General features: G+C 40.8%; 5 protein-coding genes and 1 non-coding gene across 12 annotated transcripts; 4 read left to right on the forward strand and 2 right to left on the reverse strand.

Annotated features, from left to right (window-relative positions):
• The first annotated feature begins 330 nt into the window (after positions 1–330).
• On the forward strand, positions 331–4,967 carry LOC129583893 (cytoplasmic dynein 2 intermediate chain 2-like). 6 transcript variants are annotated; one of them, XM_055475930.1, is made up of 14 exons: positions 331–356; positions 612–725; positions 813–902; positions 1,243–1,393; positions 1,456–1,613; positions 1,758–1,881; positions 1,955–2,090; positions 2,457–2,586; positions 2,794–2,978; positions 3,057–3,205; positions 3,494–3,779; positions 3,900–4,030; positions 4,108–4,319; positions 4,529–4,967. In XM_055475930.1, exons 5-14 carry the CDS (start codon positions 1,480–1,482, stop codon positions 4,650–4,652), a joined length of 1,611 nt encoding a protein of 536 aa, XP_055331905.1. In that variant the 5' UTR covers positions 331–356; positions 612–725; positions 813–902; positions 1,243–1,393; positions 1,456–1,479; the 3' UTR covers positions 4,653–4,967. The 6 variants fall into 6 exon arrangements, with proteins under 6 accessions (XP_055331905.1, XP_055331896.1, XP_055331914.1 ...); XM_055475921.1 differs by lacking the exon at positions 331–356 and having other exon boundaries at positions 492–725; XM_055475939.1 differs by lacking the exon at positions 331–356 and having other exon boundaries at positions 492–725; positions 1,300–1,393.
• LOC129583922 (uncharacterized) lies at positions 4,217–6,297 on the reverse strand. Its single transcript, XM_055475977.1, has 3 exons — positions 6,033–6,297; positions 5,373–5,658; positions 4,217–4,989 (listed from the first exon to the last, which is right to left on the reverse strand). The coding sequence occupies exons 1-3, from the start codon at positions 6,143–6,145 to the stop codon at positions 4,684–4,686; spliced, it is 705 nt and encodes a 234-aa protein (XP_055331952.1). The 5' UTR covers positions 6,146–6,297; the 3' UTR covers positions 4,217–4,683.
• Positions 6,298–6,499: 202 nt separating this feature from the next.
• On the forward strand, positions 6,500–9,912 carry LOC129583401 (elongation factor 1-gamma-A-like). Its single transcript, XM_055475189.1, has 9 exons — positions 6,500–6,660; positions 7,420–7,578; positions 8,067–8,133; positions 8,208–8,347; positions 8,414–8,557; positions 8,770–9,068; positions 9,127–9,299; positions 9,374–9,498; positions 9,588–9,912. The coding sequence occupies exons 1-9, from the start codon at positions 6,646–6,648 to the stop codon at positions 9,738–9,740; spliced, it is 1,275 nt and encodes a 424-aa protein (XP_055331164.1). The 5' UTR covers positions 6,500–6,645; the 3' UTR covers positions 9,741–9,912.
• Positions 9,913–10,813: 901 nt separating this feature from the next.
• Trnaa-ugc (transfer RNA alanine (anticodon UGC)) lies at positions 10,814–10,896 on the forward strand. Its single transcript is given in 2 exon segments — positions 10,814–10,849; positions 10,861–10,896. It is a non-coding gene; the product is annotated as a tRNA-Ala (tRNA).
• A 96-nt stretch (positions 10,897–10,992) lies between these two features.
• LOC129585721 (uncharacterized) lies at positions 10,993–14,176 on the reverse strand. Its single transcript, XM_055478531.1, has 5 exons — positions 13,371–14,176; positions 12,696–13,208; positions 12,510–12,601; positions 12,192–12,356; positions 10,993–12,029 (listed from the first exon to the last, which is right to left on the reverse strand). Exons 1-5 carry the CDS (start codon positions 14,020–14,022, stop codon positions 11,250–11,252), a joined length of 2,202 nt encoding a protein of 733 aa, XP_055334506.1. The 5' UTR covers positions 14,023–14,176; the 3' UTR covers positions 10,993–11,249.
• A 312-nt stretch (positions 14,177–14,488) lies between these two features.
• On the forward strand, positions 14,489–17,317 carry LOC129582680 (U3 small nucleolar ribonucleoprotein protein IMP3-like). 2 transcript variants are annotated; one of them, XM_055474269.1, is made up of 8 exons: positions 14,489–14,757; positions 14,954–15,160; positions 15,314–15,421; positions 15,638–15,712; positions 16,327–16,413; positions 16,548–16,599; positions 16,731–16,803; positions 16,968–17,317. In XM_055474269.1, the coding sequence occupies exons 2-8, from the start codon at positions 15,024–15,026 to the stop codon at positions 16,970–16,972; spliced, it is 537 nt and encodes a 178-aa protein (XP_055330244.1). In that variant the 5' UTR covers positions 14,489–14,757; positions 14,954–15,023; the 3' UTR covers positions 16,973–17,317. The 2 variants fall into 2 exon arrangements, with proteins under 2 accessions (XP_055330244.1, XP_055330236.1); XM_055474261.1 differs by having other exon boundaries at positions 16,327–16,406.
• Positions 17,318–17,431: the final 114 nt, after the last annotated feature.

A 17,431-nucleotide genomic window follows, 5' to 3' on the forward strand; every position in this document is an offset into this window, starting at 1 on the left:
AAACCAAATCCAATCATCACATCAACAACGCGCGCAGCCGCCGCGGGTCGGTGGTAGCCCAATGTCACTTTTCCTCTTATGGCAAAGGTGTCACTAGCTCAACCGCCCAGTGTGTCGTTCAATTTTTTGTCTAACTGCTGTACGGGTACCAATCATTGTACCATGTACAGTACATATCTATATATAGATATTAAATTCTATTAATTTTAAATTATTTAATTAAGTTTGCTGTTATCACTTATCAGTAAGTACTTCAAACTTTAGAGCAAAATTATGTTCTGTGCAGATTAGACTGCGAGGTTTAGCTGATGCTGAGTAATGATGTTTGATGTGAAGTGACGTTTTCTTAAGGCTGTGTAAGAAATGTACTGTTTGAACACAATATCTATAATAGTATTATAAAAAGTACTCGAAGTACTTACACTTGTGCATACCGTGACCTTTAAGCAAGCGCCTAAATTTTGAACCAAGCTGCCGAAGAGTCCGTAAAACGACATAACAACCTAACAAAGCGTGCAGACTGCAATAACAAATTTTATGAAAATAATAAGACTCGTGCTGTGTATGGACAATCGAAAATTAATAAATAAAATAACCGAATTTGTTTATAGATCGTCGTGCGCAGACTACTACTGTCAAGGGTTGAAGGAAAGCCTACATAAATTCGACGCCGCTGCGCTGCGATCCGAGAGCCAGCTTGGGACGAGGGCGTAAGTCCTCTCACGGTACGAAGGTGCAATATAGTCTGCAGGTCACCTACCAGTAGATACCTGCAATTTGCAAACGCCATTTAACCCCGAGTTTCCTTGCAGTACAGGAAGACGAAACGGGATAGTTGCGCGACTTATGTGTGCCTGCTAGTCAGCGATTTAGCATACGAGCTAGCCAGTATTTGACAAACTGTAAGTTTGCGTCAGATAAGTACAATACAGCATTTTCTTGTGTACAATAGCCGCGGTACGTTAACGTTAAAAAAGTCGCTCCCAAAACGGACCCAGGTACGTATACGTAAGCGCGCGTAGGTTACAGCAGGCGAAACAGATTTTATTAGATACCTGAGTGCGTTAAGCAGACGAGCAGCTATGACATATTCTGAAAACTGTTATTGATTTCCTCATTTGAATCAGGCGGATTGGACAAACCGTATGTGCATGCGCAATGCTGCACAAATGTTCCATCTATCTTAAGCAATCTGTATGCATTTTACTCCAGAGCTTGTGGGTAATTTGAGTTGTGCCTCAGAGTCTTCAGGACCGAAAATTACTGTTGTACATTCCTGTAAAGAAACTGACCATGCAGATCCTATCCTGTTTTATTGTTCGGGTTTGGGCGATGGAAGAATTACCGTTTTTCTAACTCCTGCATTGTCTGTCGGTGAATTCATACTCAAGTGGTACAGTATGTCCGAACCCAAGTTTCGATGGAATACGTTGTAAATTTGTAAGCCAATTTCAGTTTTGGAGCTACGAATTGCGTGCAATGCAGCGTCGAGCTCCACCTCCAGTAAATCGTAATGCACCGGACAATCACCGTTCTGGGATCGTCCAGCAACTCCCTACACTTCCCGCTGATACCATCGGTGCTGCGGCCGCTTTCCAAACTGCTGATACCAAGTACGTCTGTGACAATTGCGGCTTAGGTTTTCATTTTGTGGCAATAGTAAAACTGCGCCATAAGCGCCTGTGGTTAAAAAAACAAATGCTGTACATGTACGGTGGAATAATGGAATAATTCTGTGTTCGATGTTTATTTCGTAGTAGGTTGATCGATATACTTGGCAAACCCTCGGCTGTTCGTTTGGCCCATTTCAACGGGCAATTTAATGGCAATATTTTGCAACGCGATGCTGAAATCGTCACACAGTCCTGTAGCGAAAAAGCGGTAAAATTATTTTTACGAGAACGTACAGTAACTGTACTCCACCGGTTTTTGGAAAACCACGGCATAATTACAGTGTCAAGCGCAGTATCCAGCGGTTCCGCATACGGTGGATCCAAAACACCGTCGCCCATTAGCGAAATTTTTACGCCTAATGGAAGATGCTGTTATGGAACAACTGGAACTCAATATGATTTGTGATACCGAAAAAAGTAAATAAGTTTATTAGAAACGTTCCATTTTATAAAGTTCACGTGTTGTTTGATATTCACTGTGATATGCGCGCTAAGCGGCAAAGCCGCGCTCTAGTCGAATACCGTATATATATGATTAAACCGCGATTTTTGTCATTGGATTATGAATTAATTCTGTTGCAAATTCGCTGCATAGAACCAGTAACAATTCGCTCGCACGACTGGAACGTGGCTTTAATATTGCTGAGTCTTAGTATTAATTACCGTTCCGTTATTTCAAACGTATTGAAATGCATTCCAGGAATCTCCCATATGCCCTTCTACAAACTGTATCTCTTATGTTTTTAAATAAGGAATTGCTGCTTAATTTACTTACATGCATAGATTACGATGTGGAACTGGAATTCAAAACGGACAGTCTGGACTTCTTAGCCTCGCTTGACCGTAATCACCTTTCTGTTCAGTGCTGCACATCCCTCTGTTGGAATTCTGCCGGTTCGCTACTCGCAGCAAGGTACAGTAAATATTTAAGCAGTAGGATGTATGGCATTGTTTTCGGTCTTAAACTATAAAAATGAGAAATTGCAGTTAACTGCATGAGCTAGCAATTAAAAATCGTGATTGATGATAATACATAATTTAATTGATTTCGAATAACCAGTCTTCTGCATGCAGAGTTTTGTATTAAATCTGTGCTTACCATTTGCGTTCTTCTTAATAGCTTTGGAGAAAAAGGTCATGACACATTCTGCGATCACAAGGGAGGCGTCATTGTATCGAAAACAAATCGGATAACCATGAAAAGCGAGCTTCGATCTTACATCACATGCGAAACTGACACCTGCATTTCGTCTACAGCTTTCCATCCACGCAGACCGAATCTGCTTGCAGCCGCAGGATGTAATGGTATAGTAAGATCCCATCTGCACGCCGCGAAATCAGATTATATTTTATCGGATTTTGACCAAATGCTTTTTAATTTAGGACAAATTTTTCTGTGGGATATAGTAGCCGCAACCCCGGCTACTGCAAATTTAATAGGAGCCAGTGGCATGCGAATTGCCGGGGGTCACAGCGAATTGATATCCTGCATAAGGTGGATTCCGATGGATATTAAAAAGCGAACTTTCATGGTACTGCTGGAAGTTCTCGAAACGAAATCAACAAAAACAAGTTATTTACTAAGTATCCTTCTCGCATCGATATATTTCTGCTCGTTACAGTCTTACAGATAATCCCACATCTGTTGTGCGTTTAAGATCATGTGCAATCTGTGACTAACAAAAGTATATCGATGCTTAAATCATAAAATTAAACATAACCGCATATGAGTAACTGTCACTGGTGCAACAAAAATAGTAAACCTAAAACCTAAGGGCAAACAAAAATTGAAAATTTATGTTTAAAAACTCCGAATGCAGATTTTAACCGGGGCTTGTGATGGGCGGCTAATGACATGGATAAACCAAACTGCGCAAAAACAGAGCAGTTCCACTGCTGTGGCAAACATCGTGCCACGCAGGCACACAACTGTCGAATCTGGAGCTATTCAAACGCACAACCAAGAGAACACGGGAAATTGTGGCGTGTCCAGTTTAAGTACGCAATCGCAAACGGACGACGGGTACTGCATCGTGGGAACAGATACGGGTGCCGTTCTTCTGTGCAATACACAGCGGTTTACGGACGCGAAGTTACCAATTACGGGTACATACATAATTACGCGTTAACTGAATAAGCATTTAACACCGCTATGAAAGATGAACTATCAAAATACAGTATTTCTAATGTGAACTAATCTGTTTAACTGTTCTGGCAATGTTTCAGTGACAGCAACAGCACTGAATTTCGTTCGACATTTGGGACCAGTTACATGTGTAACATTTTCTCCGTTTTCGACGAAATGTTTTGCCACAACATCGCTTGACGGGAGACTGAAAATATTTCAAACAACTACGGTAAAATACGAGCGACGAAATTTGATAACGAAGCGGGAATCAAAGTACGTCTAGTATAGTTAACCAACCGTCTTTAGAGTCGACCTTTATTGGAAGTCGCGATATTAGAACAGCCAACGTCCTGTGCATGGTCACCGTTTCGTCCGTTTGTACTCGCCGTTGGCACTATTACGGGAACAATTTTATTTTTCGACTTTATTTCTTTGAATGGAAGATCTGCCCCAGTTAAAAAAGCTGCCATATCCGAAAATCAGGAAGAAATCTCCTGCTTAGCCTTTAATATTAAAGAGTAAGTAGAAAGGTACCTTAAAACAAGAATCCTTTAAAAAATTCAATACACAAATGTGTTGGAATATTCTGGACCCAATTAAAAAATTCCTGTACAGTGCTAAAAGCATAAACTCAGTGCCAGTTTAAAATTTAGCAATCTAACTCCACCCCGACAGAAATATACAATCAATCCAACAACATCCCCCTTAAATGTGTTTTCTATCATAGTGAGGAACTTCTGGCAGTTGGCGGCAAAAACGGAGTCCAGCTGTGGAAAGTGCCAGACGCGCTTGCCAAACCCATCTTCGACGAGATAAAGGATTTCCAGTCGTTTATACAATCCGAATACTGATAAATTCAGGAACATCAAAGAAATGATCCAATCAGTCCGGTTTTGCATTCACTTCCGCTGTATGGCAATATTTTTCCAGCCGCTGTAAGAACTCCGCTCTTAAAGCAGCGACTTCTTTATCAATGTGAGCTTTAAGTCTTTCCTCCATTGATAATAAGTCCAGTTTGAGACTGTCGATTTTTTGAAACAACACGTGCATAGGCAATATTTGCTCCGGCGAAATTGTGGACGGAAGTTTTCCCACATTAGATATCGTAGCTGTGATCGGATGTGTTCGGGTTGCATAAATGTGGAAACCAAAAAATGTGATTGTAGACTGCAATTTCAGGGGGAACACCTGACGAAACAAATCAATCCATCAATAACCATCAACCAAGATTGCGACATACCATAAGTCGTTAAAAAAAGTACAACTATAAAAAATGTGGTATGTATAAAGTATAAAGCAGTATAACCGAAGTTGCCATCAATTCACAGTAAACACCATGTCTCGGCATTAACAAAAGCACATGCTACTTTGGTAATTTACAGTTACGTACACATGTCCAGTTATGCATAATAAGCAATAAAATGCATTCACAAATTAACTTAAAAAATAAATATGCCTGCTCATCTGAGGCCAGCAAAATACTATATTAATATATACGTGCGCCATTTAGTATTAATCTCACTTTAAATGCCTAGAATATAAAACTTTAACAATAATAGATGGTTATGCACCTGTAAATCGATTGCCGGAAGCACTCTGGACACTAGATCTATAGTGTGTCCGTGAATAGTTGTACCCTCGAATTCGTCCAGCAGTTGACCACGTGATGTCTGAATATATCCAACAGATGGTCCGAAAACTTCGATGACTGAACTATCCACAATGATAACGAGAGTTTTTACAGAGAACTCTGCAGGACATTCCAGACTGATCGCGCAAAATCGCTCATCGGCGTTGGGTTTAACGAGTTCACAGCACGTGCTCCCATCCGCATAATCCTCCAGGTCTATGTGTTCACTGCATAACAAAATGTCCGGTACGAAGTAGAACGAAATACCAAATGTTGTTAGTACGAATTTTAACAGTATTATAGCAAGACTGTAAGAGACTAAGAGACTTTTTAAGAGATCAAAAATAGCATACTAACAGACATTTTAAGACATCAAAACTTAGAAAATTTAAGTATCATTAAAAGTCAATTAAGTCTAGGAGTCTGCATGCATGATATCTTTAAAAAAATTAGCGTATTCTATGATGCGGCGGCAGTTTTGGGCAGTTTGCACGTATAAAAACCGTTGGATAACGCTAATTATGGTATTCGCTCGTTCTGCAGACTGCCTGACCGCGTCTTTCATCTTCTCTGGCAGATACTACAAGCTACAAACACGTACCCATCAAAATCAGCAGAAGAGTGAACACGAACAATGTTTCCCAGTTCCTGTTGACTGGAGCTGGATTCCCACGTTGATCTCGTAATAATCTTGCGGGACAAAAGCTCAGCCATAACGTCAGTGCTTGCAAGCACGTAGCATATGTTCTACATGAAGTAGATACCTCGCAGTTACAAAAAATCCGTGAAATTGAAAACCAAATCATTTAAAATTCAAGACAATTTTTTCGCCTTGTTAAACTGTTAGTTGTTAGTAAGTAGTTCAATGTCTGCCGCAAATACAGTACTTAACAAATTTAACGAGTACTGTATCTGTATAGAGCGCTGTAGTGTACGTAGTTGCTAATGTTGTGTGGCAGCCTCGGCTCGTCACCACAAAGTTGCCAACCCCGGCGAGAGCAGACATACCAGGGTAGTATGTCCGCTCTCCCCGGGCTAAGGTCTTCGCCTCGGCTGCCAGTCGGCAGCCGACGCAGCGTGTCCGATCTGTAACCAGAAGGTTTCTGCCGGAGTTTCATCATTCCTCGTCCATCCTCAACTCATCGCTCCTCAGTGCCCTTTGGCAGGGTTTTCTCTCCAAACAATTGACCAACCATTTTACCGAAGCCTTTAAAATGTCGGTGTCTGGGGTAAGTTCAGCTGTTATGTCTCGTTTGTCACATGTCATATCGTAAAATATGGTTCTAGACTTTGAGTTGGCATATGAGGTGTGAAAAGTCAGTAGGTTCTCCCGCAGAAACTACATTGTTAGAACGCGCCGATTTAGATCACAATGTATAGTGATGGTAACAGATGTTTTTTACTTGGATGCAGTTGATGAGCTAATCATTGTCATGGTGGTAGAATGGAATTACCTTGAGAAAGAACACAAAGACAGCACTTTCTGTTTTGCCTCGTAACAAGTATCATGTGTAATTTGTTCCGAAAAACTTAAAAGCTCAAAGATGGTTTTGAGAAGTCTGGCACTATGTTGAGTCCTTAAAATTGTTTAAAAAGTTGTCATAAATTTTGAACTGCTGTTGTGGGGTGCTAATTCTAGTAGGCTGGCGAAAGGTCCGTGGGTAATAGATTCATCATCATCACTATCAGTACAGTACTGAGTACTCGCACTTTAATACAGTATAAGAGCGTGGGGTATGTAAATTATGTTTTCTTGATTATAGTATTGACAATTGAATGGTACGTTTTTGTCGTTTAGCATGTTATGTTAAAAGTCATATTCTCAGAAGTTTCAGAGTTTTCACTACCGTGATTCAATTTTCATGTGATCAATTACGTTATGTTACTTAATACTTACTATCAGGAAATGGAAAACATCATCATCATTGCTCTGCCATATTGATAACTAATTATTGCAGTTTTAGTAAGTACTTCCGTGATTGTTGCAGACCTTGTTTACTTATCCGGACAACTTCCGTGCCTACAAGGCGTTGATTGCTGCTCAGTTCAGCGGAGCAAAAGTGAAGGTTGTTTCGGAGATTCCTGACTTCGTATTTGGAGAAACCAATAAAACACCCGAATTTCTCAAGAAATTTCCATCTGGCCAGGTACGTTTTCTGGTTCAAAAGCAGATGAACAGATACCTACCTATATTACTAGTATAATTATTCTGATATATGGACATGATTACAAACTTACGATAACCAGCTAAGTGGCATGATTTGGAATTGTTGAAGTCTCTTTTCAAAGACCAGTCAAGATGTGAAATGCTCGGCTGGTAACAGACAGAGATAAAGAATTGCATTTCGGCTTCCGATACCTTTCCATAGATGGAATGGTTCTACCAATTCGAAGTACATTAGTTTTTTCAGTATGATGATTGTTGGTTCGAACAGGTGTTTATTCTCTAAAGTTCTTGTTCTTAAAGCTTTTCTAGACAGTCGAAACTTGGCAAACAGTATTTTCTAGTGATACAGTATTTTTAGCTATCAGATTCGTTGGCACCACACTGACCATTGCAATTAACTTTTTCCGATGTAACTTTACAACTTGAGGGGCTAGCTGTAATATTGTCGTTTTTGCGTTATTTTAACAGGTCCCAGCATTCGAATCTGCCGACGAAAAGGTCCATTTGTCGGAAGGCAATGCCATTGCGCACTTTCGTAAGTTCTAAAGCTTGGTGAAAAATGTTGCTTTGTCTTCCAGAAGTAATCGCTGCATTGTATTGTATTTCTAGTTGCAACACCGGAACTTCGAGGAAGCTCTGCCGAGAAACAGGCTTTGATGCTTCAGTGGGTTAACTTCTCGGACCAGTACATTGTGCCGTCTGTCGTCGCCCTGGTTTTGAAAGCTTTGGGGAACCCGGTCGCAGATAGCGTATGGAGTTAGTTTTTCTTATTGCTGATGTAAACACCTGCAGAAAGTATGATTTTTGAATTGCAGCAAGATAAATCAGCCCTCGATGAACTGAACAACGCCCTAAAAGTGTTGAACACCCACCTGGGCGAACACAAGTATGTCACGGGTGACCAGCTGTCCCTTGCCGACATCACTGTTTTCGCTGATCTGTATTTCGCCTTTACGCACGTGAGTATACTAATTTTGAAATCTCGTTTTGTGCAGTGCTGAGAAGCCTTCTTATTTTCTTCTGGTCGATGACGACGTTCAAAGTAATATTTTTGTAAGAATTTTTGTCGGCCCTTGATTAAGCCAAAACAGGCAGTACTGAAATTGTAAGTAATATTATACGTAACGTTCGGTTGGAGCCTGCCAAGATAATATACGGGAAACATTTTTAGGTGCTTGATGAAAAAACACGACAGCAAAATCAGAAAGTGACGCAGTGGTTCCAAGGGCTTGCTGAGCAGCCTCAGTTTAAGGCGGTCGTTGGAGCGGTGGCTTTGTTCTCGGGCCAGAAGAAGGGCGGAGAGGGCGACAAGGGTGCTAAGAAAGACAAAAAGGATAAACCTGCCAAGGAAGAGAAGCCTAAAGAAGAAAAGAAGCCCAAAAAGAAAGAAGATGACGAGGAGATGGATTTGGCTGATGAAGCATCCGCTGAACCTCCACAAAAGGATCCGTTTCTTGCGCTTCCGGGAGGGTGCGAAAACTTCGCTTTCTCGAAGATGTGGCCATTTATTTGATGAATTTCATTGTAGATCTTTCAATATGGACGAGTTTAAACGGACATATTCCAACGAAGATACTAAGACTGTGGCTTTGCCTTACTTCTGGAGCAAGTTTGATAAGGAGAATTACTCAATTTGGTACTGCGAATACAAATATCCACAGGAATTGATGCAGGTTTTTATGAGCTGCAATCTGATAACCGGTGAGTTGCTATATTTTATCATGACTACATAACTGAAATTTGGAAATATTAGTATGAAATTCGTGGGAATGTAGGTATGTTCCAGCGGTTGGACAAGATGCGAAAGCATTCTTTCGGAAGCATGGTTCTTTTTGGTGAGAACAATAACAGCACCATTTCCGGAGTATGGTTTTGGCGTGGGCAGGGTTTGGCTTTTGAGGTAACTTCACATAACGTATATCTCTGAAATTGCTTGAATGTCCTCTGAGGGTAAAGCAGCCTATATATTTCGAATATGACTTTTTTCAGTTGAGCCCTGATTGGCAAGTTGATTATGAATCGTACGAGTGGAAGAAGCTGGATCCTGATGCGCAGGAGACTAAGAAGATGGTAGACGAATACTTCGCATGGGAAGGAGATTTTGGAGGAAAGAAATTCAACCAGGGAAAAATCTTTAAATGAAAAGCGCTGTGAAATTCTGGCGCGGTGTTTTCAGTTGGAAGTTTTTGCTATCTGATTCATCGTTCTTTTTTATGTACTACTTTAACATTTTTGTTACCGAGTCATGCAGACCAGAAGGTGGTAATCATTCGTTTTACTGCCTGCTGATCCATAAACTCAGAAAAGCTCATTGTCAGTTTCAGCGAAAGTTTTTGTTCCCGAATACATAATACAGTTTTAGAAGGAAGGCATACTGGATAAATTAGACTGATCACCAATTATGAATTTATGGAAGGAATCAGGTCGGAGGTTTGCGATTTCGCTCGTCAGAGAAAGTTTATGGGCTAGCTTTCTTTTCGTGGCTGTGTCTGGCGGCTACACTTTCTACGGTCTCTGCACGTTCCTGGTTCAACATGTTGTCCAAAATTCCTGTTCCCGAGTAGAGCAGCATGTGAAAAATACGTAGGTTGAACAGTCACTTGAACTTGAAACTACCTTTAGTTGCACAGATCTGGTGCTCAACAGTCAACACCTGTACATACTACATAGCGGTAGTTTTACAATCAAATTATGTATTTTTTTCCATGCTGTTTTACCCAGGGTTAACGTACACCTGATGCACAAACACAACAACGAAATATCGGAAACCATGGCATAAGAGTTATTAAATAATTAGTTATTTTAAAATCAAGCAAAAAATCCATTGAAGGCGTGTTGTTTGTTCTCTGCCCACAAATTGTATTTTTCATGGATGCCTTCCCGCATGGATAGACTTATTCGAACCAGCACTGACCAGTCCTCACACCACATTATGCTGAAATACTGTAGGTACGTATTTAATTGTAAGGGCTTTTGCGTTAGCAAATGGCCGCCGGCCAGCACGGTCAAGGACGTAATTAATAAACCGGTTAAGATTGGGTAAATTTAATCACAGTTTATTATAAAATTTCTAGGAATACGTTCAGAATACAGAATAGTAATCTATGTTACTGGTTATGTATAAAGGTTCCTTAAACGGCTTTAGCTCAAATGCAGTTTTTGTTACTTAACTCTTTGAATCTTCATCGACATTTTCTAATGCTAACCATTGTACCGGGCTGTTAGCTCAGTGGTAGAGCGCTCGCTTTGCATGTAACAAATATGCGAGATGCCGAGGGTTCGATCCCCTCACAGTCCACTGTTTTTCTCTTTTTTTTTGCGATTTCTATTTTTTTATATTTTTAATCTTTTAGTTTGGTCGTTTAAGCCTGTAAGGTGATCGAGTTGAGAACATTTTGACCTTTACATCATACTGGTTCCGATTATCATCATAAGTTCATACTGATGATAATCTGATTACAAGTGCTGGGTTAATGCTAAAAAAAATGGATACAATACAAAAAACAAACTCTGCAGTTATAAGGCTAACCATTGTAAGCTGGTTCACAATCCTCGAATTCGCAACCAAAGAAGATACTAAATGCGAGAAATCTGCTGAACATTGGTGCCGGTAACGCATTTGTTGCAACGAAAGCGTCATAAATCATACCATCAGAGAGAAGTCACAGCAGTTTCACCGGCCAACCGAGAGCTTCGTCGCGGGACATCAGAGATTTCGGTGCGCCTCCTGCGCTTGCTAGGGGTTTTTCCGCTTTCCTCCGAAAGTTTTCTTTTGTTCTGTCTGTCCTGACGCCTTTTTCCTGCTAGCTCTTTAAGCCAAGTGATACGTCGTTTGCTTTGGGTCCGGCCGGTCAGCGGACGAGTTCGTTTATTAACCTTTGGAGTAGTCACAGGCTGTGGCAGCGCTTCATCCGCAGTGGAAGCAGCAGCACCGCTATCAACGTGCTGTCTCACGGTAAGACGCAACAGCTCTGTTGTCAGGAACAAACTCTCCACTCGTCTCTGCATTTCAGTTAAATCTTCCGCCTCACAGGTTTCGTGAATTTTTTCTTCAACCATTAGACACGTTCCAGATAACAATTCCTTCAGTTTTACAAATGCACCAATCGTGGCCAGAGACGGAGGAATAAGAACCACGCTGTCGTTAATTTCCGCATCACTTTTCGCTAATACTGATTTTATGGCATCACGCTTCCCTTCCATAGTTAACACCTGTAGATCCGCTGGAATGGACCCAAACACATTTCCTTTGCGCTTTCGACCTAATGGCCTCATCTTTTCGATTACCGGCGCAGAGAACATCTCCACAAGATGGTGGTCATTTTCGGAAAGGTTTCGTGGGACATGTCGTACATCATTGTCGGCTACTTCGCGCTGACAAGGATGCAACAAATCCAACTCGCGCAAGAATCTTCGCGTCGGGATTATCACCTATGTTGAAAATATTCCTGCTGACTGAAATTTTCCCAAGACCGCATTTTATCAACATTTTGTTAACAAAAGCGGACATGACAGACTCCAGTCCAATGTTAAAAAAAACTTTGCATCTCTACGAGTCGATAGATCATTGGTCAAATAAATAAAAAAACCTACCTCTGGCGCAGTTACCAGCTCTTCCATGGAAACTGTCAGATCATCTCGTAATGGCTCCGTCACGGTGGAAAGCACATGGTCCATCAACTTAAGAACCAAAGCAGTCTTTTGTTCTCGGCTCTCGGTGTTTGGGAGGTACCCTCCTTTCTCTTCCCATTTACCATCCTAAGGACAAGCAAGCATTGGTTTTGTAGAACACAAACGAAAACTATCAAATATTATGTTACAAACACAGAAAATTCCAGGGCAAAAAAGTAGTACATGAAAAAGAGATCTAATTTTACGTGGCACACCTAAGTAACCGACAATGCTGCTTACCGGCGCACGTTTGAACATTCCATAAAAGACATGATTAATGTCATAAGAGCTTCGTTCGGGCAAAGCAGTCTTCAGCTTACTAATCCGCTGCGCTGTTTACAACAAGAAAAAAATAAATCGTACTGTAAGTAACCGAATGGTTTACTGGAAAAGTGCAACAGACTGTCAACCGGATAAGCCACTCACATATTCCCTTTTTGTTCCCAGCAAAGTTTCGCAAAATATTCATTTCCCGTTCAGTCCATGCATTCCGATTGGCATTCGGGTCGAGATTAGCTTCCCAGTACCTTTTACATGCCAATCGACTCTTTCCGGGCACAAGTGGATAAATAAGCCGCCAAACGCCTTGAGTAACATGGTAGGCATGAATGAGGCGGATCACGTCTTCTGGCGCGAAAAATAAGCGACGAAGACGATTTTCTTCCGGGCTTTCCTTCTGAAACTTGACATACTGCTGGCAGCATGCGAACGCTGTTCGACCTGGAATCTCTTGAGCTATAACATCCCAGTTATGTTCTCCATGTTGTTCGACTAGAAACAACAGTCGCCGCAAGTCTGGCTGCGTCCATGAGGCAGCTGATTTCAAATGCGGAGCCAGAAAATTCAGATAACGAATGCGACATCCGTCAAAACCATGGCGTTTTAGGCGAACATTCTTGGAAACGATATCAAACCAATCGTATTTTTTCAGCTCGTAGTCTAAAAAAAATAAACCTTATTCGCCAAGCTCATTCGAGTAAGCTGTACAATATTAAATGAGAATTATTTTCCAGTTCTAACAAATGTAAACAATCTCACTGTGTGTTGCGGACAAGCCTTACTTGCGATGCATGAGAACCCTAAAAAGGAGCGTGAATCTACCTGTTAGCTTTTCCACGGGATATGAAGTCGACAAATCACTGACTTCAGTAATATCCTTATTCAGTTTAGCTAAATTTTCGGTTATTTCGCTGAGCAGTTTCTCGCAAAATTCCTTGGCTGAAGACGACGTCAGAGTGTCCGGTAAAGTAATCGGTGTGGAAATAGAGCTATTCTGCAGCTGCGTGAGCACGTTCTCAGTCTCATCACTGGCATGATTTGTCAACACTTCCAAAAAGTTTCTCAGATCCTTCTGCTGTTTGTCCAGTGACCGTTTTTTCTGTATGAGCTCTACGGAGCGAAGTTCCCGTTTTCGCTTTGTAACCACATCTTTCAGTAATTTATCTTGCCGCTTGGTCCAGACAGTTTTCACTTCGTAAGGATCCAAAATGTCCAGTAAGTCGTTTGCTTCCATTTCTGCGGGAAGTGGGGGCGCATGTTGTCCTTTGGCGTCTTGGAAATATGGGCTCCGAAAAAGCACTGTCGTGACTGGAGCAGTAACAGCCGAAGATAAGGCATGGCGCATTCGGCCCTCTCGTTCTAATTTGGACGCTAGCTGCTGCTCAATTTGTTCCAGACATTCCAAAAGAGAGCTTTCGTACGATTTTGAACTTTGCAAGAACGTCTGTAGATTAAGCCCTTCATGGCCTTCCATCTTAACATATAAACATGATCCGAAAATCGGAGTCAAGTGCTTATCGTGATGTATAAATATCTTAAATTCTAAATGATAGTCACTTAAATGTTCTGAACTTCTTAAAAGTAATACAACTGATAAAATTCCAAATAAACCTTTAATTTTTGCTGAGCATACGGCATGCCGCATACCTACCCGGGTAAGTCCTTTTAGGCAAAAATAAATAGGCTTAGGCCGCTGAGCAAACTGCACGAGGTGGCAGGTACGGTCGAAACATGTCGAAAGTTACCAAGTAAGCCTGGGGGGATATGTCTCAATTTCAAAACAAATCCAGCTTTAGTACGGTAGCTCAACCACGCGAGACGGCTGCATGCAGTGGCCACGCCCACAGGTACGGTTCGCGAAACCACCTCGGGAGGTGGATTTGTTGTATCGCAACGAGATTCGCTTCGAAATTGAGACACTCTAAAGGTTCATGTAACCATATGTGCTCGACACTCGACAGCTGTCTGCACGAAAAGTTTTGAAACTTTTAAAAGTACTTACTTTTTAGTCATAATTTAGCCGTTCTTCATCGAACCTTATTTCTTCCTAAAACCGGATGAGACCTCTCTTGAATTATTGATCTACCGTACGGACTCAGCGCTGTCGAATTGCATATTGTTGATATTAGCACCTACGTTTGCTATGCCAGTCGACATGCGAGTTGGCAGAGAGTAAACTTGAATATTTTGGACATTGCCGTATACCTATGTGAGTTTTCCGAATCTTTCGATTGTGGCGCTTCTTGTTCTTTGTTAATTTCGTGTTAATAAGTTTTCGCGGACACTGAAGACGAGATCAAGTATATGTTCTTCTGTTCCAACTGAAATGTAAAAGTGGTTTAAATTTTATACATTTTTCGATTATTGGACTCATCTTGGACCCTTGGTTTGTTTAAACTTTACAGTTTACACCTTTACGGACGATTGTAATTCTTTGTGAACGCTATTGCTCTGCTGAGTCTGCTGGATTAAAACATGGTCCGGAAACTTAAATATCATGAAAAGAAATTACTTAAAAAGGTGGATTTTATTTCATGGGAAGTGGACAACAACCTTCACGAGGTGAAGATCATGCGCAAGTACCACATTCAGAGGCGCGAGGACTACACCAAGTAAGTCTGTAAGCAGTAAGTGGCAAGTTGCAACTCCATAGCGTCAGCGCGTATTATGCGTACTGTCACAACTGTGTAGGTACGAGTACTTCACAAACGATGAGCTTATCCTTTAGGAAAACTTAATCAGTTTTATTGAGTTGTCTTTTATAGGTATAATCGGCTTTCTCGGGAGATCCGAGAGGTAGCTCAGAGCATTAAAGATCTTGATGTCGAAGATATAGTGAGGACCGAATCTACGGGACGGCTTCTCGACAAGCTGTAAGTTCTAGCAGTCAACTACAGTACTTGCTCCTAATGCACACTGTTTTAGCCAGGTAGACCAAGGTAATACAAACGAATTCAAATTTTTAAATCGACGTAACTTGTACTGCAATATTAAACAAGATTTTGGAGTAGTATATTCGTAATAAATAAAAGTCTGTATTTTTCTCTTTCTTTCGGTGTTATTATCTGATCATTTCCGTCCATCCGTAGGTTTCATTTGGGATTAGTGCCTACCAAGGAAAACCTTGAACTTTGCAACAAAGTCACCGCATCTTCGTTCTGCCGGTTCGTGCATGTGTCAGTTACTGGTGTCCTTGAATTGCTTTCTTGTTAGTTTTTTAACGTAATCGGTATGAGCTGCATATCGGTAATATGGTATGAGTTGCATACTGTATCTTGATACCGGTATGCTATAAACCGCATATGCATGCAGATGCATTATTACTTGACAAGTGGAAAGTTTAAGATATTTAATTTTAATCGATATTATGGTATTATTGTAATTATCGTTTAGTCATTGGACTTTTCCCAACTGCGGATCAGTTTGTCTTTACATTTAAATAACGGATATCCACGTATTAAACTAAACTTTTAAACTTCTGATATTACTCGTACAAAAATCTCAGAACTAACTAATTTACGTTCAGTTTTTGGGATTTGCAAATGTATGTGTAACATCGGATGAAATTGATGACTACGCAAAATACTATAATTATTTTTGAATTTTTTGTACTTCCAGGATATTTGATACATATGTAGGTGGGCGGTACATATGTAGTTCAAAGTTTTGATCGCTTGTTAAGAAAAGTCACAGTATCATGGTCTGTGTATAACCATGACAGTATCCTTGAATTGTTTGTTTACCAGCAATTATATTGACTTCGTGCGTTGTTGTTCAGGCGGCGCTTACCTGTGGTCATGGTACGGAATCATATGGCGGAGTCGATCGCGCTCGCAACACGTTTCATTGAACAAGGCCGTATGTTGTACGATTTATTAATTTGTGCTCTAACAGATAGTTTTCGCTATCGATACGAATAGTGATTAACTGGGAAACGGAAACGAAGTATCAGATAATGCAGTTTTACGAATCCTTTTTTAAATATAATTTTGATTACAGATGTTCGTGTTGGGCCAGAAGTTGTAATGGATCCTGCGTTCTTGGTCTCGAGGTACGTCTTGGACATTTTGTAACTTTATAAGGCAGGATCTAGAATCTAGTTGCGCACCCTAACGGAAGCTGTCCATCAGAGATTTGTAGAACTGTGTTTAAAATTTACCAAATCATTTTATTTTTCATTAGGTCAATGGAAGACTTCGTTACATGGGTGAATACAAGCGCTATCAAAAAGAAGGTTCTGGACTACAACGATCTAGTAAGCGCAAAATCTGATAATCGCTTCGGCCTTTCATTGCCGATTTAGCATTGCACAGCAAAAAAGTCGGTGCGACTATTTGTACTCGTACTCGTAGGGAGTACGAAATTTACGGTAGAAGTTCAGTATTATGTACTATTTATTAACAGATCGTAATTTTTCAGCGTGATGATTTTGATATGTCCTGAATGGTGAGGATTATGGATTGGGTCATGAACTCGCTGCGCTTTCGGTCTACTGATCGTTGCTTGTTCGTGCTTGTTGGACGTGTGAAATTCTTTGTCAGAACCGACTAGGTCCCATGCACTTGTTTCTAGCTCACTGTTTGGTTTCGGAGTTATGTGCGGTCAGTTTGCATAAATATATATGACTGTTATCGTTCGAAAGTTTTATTAAGCCGTGCATTTGTTAACTTGTCATTTAACATTTGCGAAATCAGTATGTTTAGAAACTAAAGCGTTGTTTTTGAAATGCAGACAATTTACCTGTAATTTTATAAAGTCTATGAGAAGAACCTTGCGTATTGCACTGCATTCTGCGCGGCCGTGTCAGTCAGTCAGTGTGCGATGTTGCAAACGGCAGAAGTGTAGTTGCCGGCTGCGTAACAAGAACTACTCTAAAATTTTAG

This window comes from Paramacrobiotus metropolitanus, unplaced genomic scaffold, assembly GCF_019649055.1.
Source record: "Paramacrobiotus metropolitanus isolate TYO unplaced genomic scaffold, Prichtersi_v1.0 Parri_scaffold0000002, whole genome shotgun sequence".
Classification (NCBI taxonomy): domain Eukaryota; kingdom Metazoa; phylum Tardigrada; class Eutardigrada; order Parachela; family Macrobiotidae; genus Paramacrobiotus; species Paramacrobiotus metropolitanus.

Coding starts and splice junctions, on each gene's coding strand:
- LOC129583893 (XM_055475930.1), top strand. CDS start 1,480: ATGCAGCGTCGAGCTCCACCTCCAGTAAATCGTAATGCACCGGACAAT. Junction 2,587..2,793: donor GGTTCGCTACTCGCAGCAAG/GTACAGTAAATA, acceptor TCTTCTTAATAG/CTTTGGAGAAAAAGGTCATG. Junction 3,780..3,899: donor CGCGAAGTTACCAATTACGG/GTACATACATAA, acceptor GCAATGTTTCAG/TGACAGCAACAGCACTGAAT.
- LOC129583922 (XM_055475977.1), bottom strand. CDS start 6,145: ATGGCTGAGCTTTTGTCCCGCAAGATTATTACGAGATCAACGTGGGAA. Junction 5,659..6,032: donor TCTTCTGCTGATTTTGATGG/GTACGTGTTTGT, acceptor TTTGTTATGCAG/TGAACACATAGACCTGGAGG. Junction 4,990..5,372: donor TTCCGGCAATCGATTTACAG/GTGCATAACCAT, acceptor TTGTTTCGTCAG/GTGTTCCCCCTGAAATTGCA.
- LOC129582680 (XM_055474261.1), top strand. CDS start 15,024: ATGGTCCGGAAACTTAAATATCATGAAAAGAAATTACTTAAAAAGGTG. Junction 16,600..16,730: donor CCTGCGTTCTTGGTCTCGAG/GTACGTCTTGGA, acceptor ATTTTTCATTAG/GTCAATGGAAGACTTCGTTA. Junction 16,804..16,967: donor TTCTGGACTACAACGATCTA/GTAAGCGCAAAA, acceptor GTAATTTTTCAG/CGTGATGATTTTGATATGTC.
- LOC129583401 (XM_055475189.1), top strand. Junction 7,579..8,066: donor AGAAATTTCCATCTGGCCAG/GTACGTTTTCTG, acceptor TTATTTTAACAG/GTCCCAGCATTCGAATCTGC. Junction 8,348..8,413: donor GGAACCCGGTCGCAGATAGC/GTATGGAGTTAG, acceptor TTTGAATTGCAG/CAAGATAAATCAGCCCTCGA.
- LOC129585721 (XM_055478531.1), bottom strand. CDS start 14,022: ATGGAAGGCCATGAAGGGCTTAATCTACAGACGTTCTTGCAAAGTTCA. Junction 13,209..13,370: donor TCCCGTGGAAAAGCTAACAG/GTAGATTCACGC, acceptor TATTTTTTTTAG/ACTACGAGCTGAAAAAATAC. Junction 12,357..12,509: donor GAATGTTCAAACGTGCGCCG/GTAAGCAGCATT, acceptor GCTTGTCCTTAG/GATGGTAAATGGGAAGAGAA.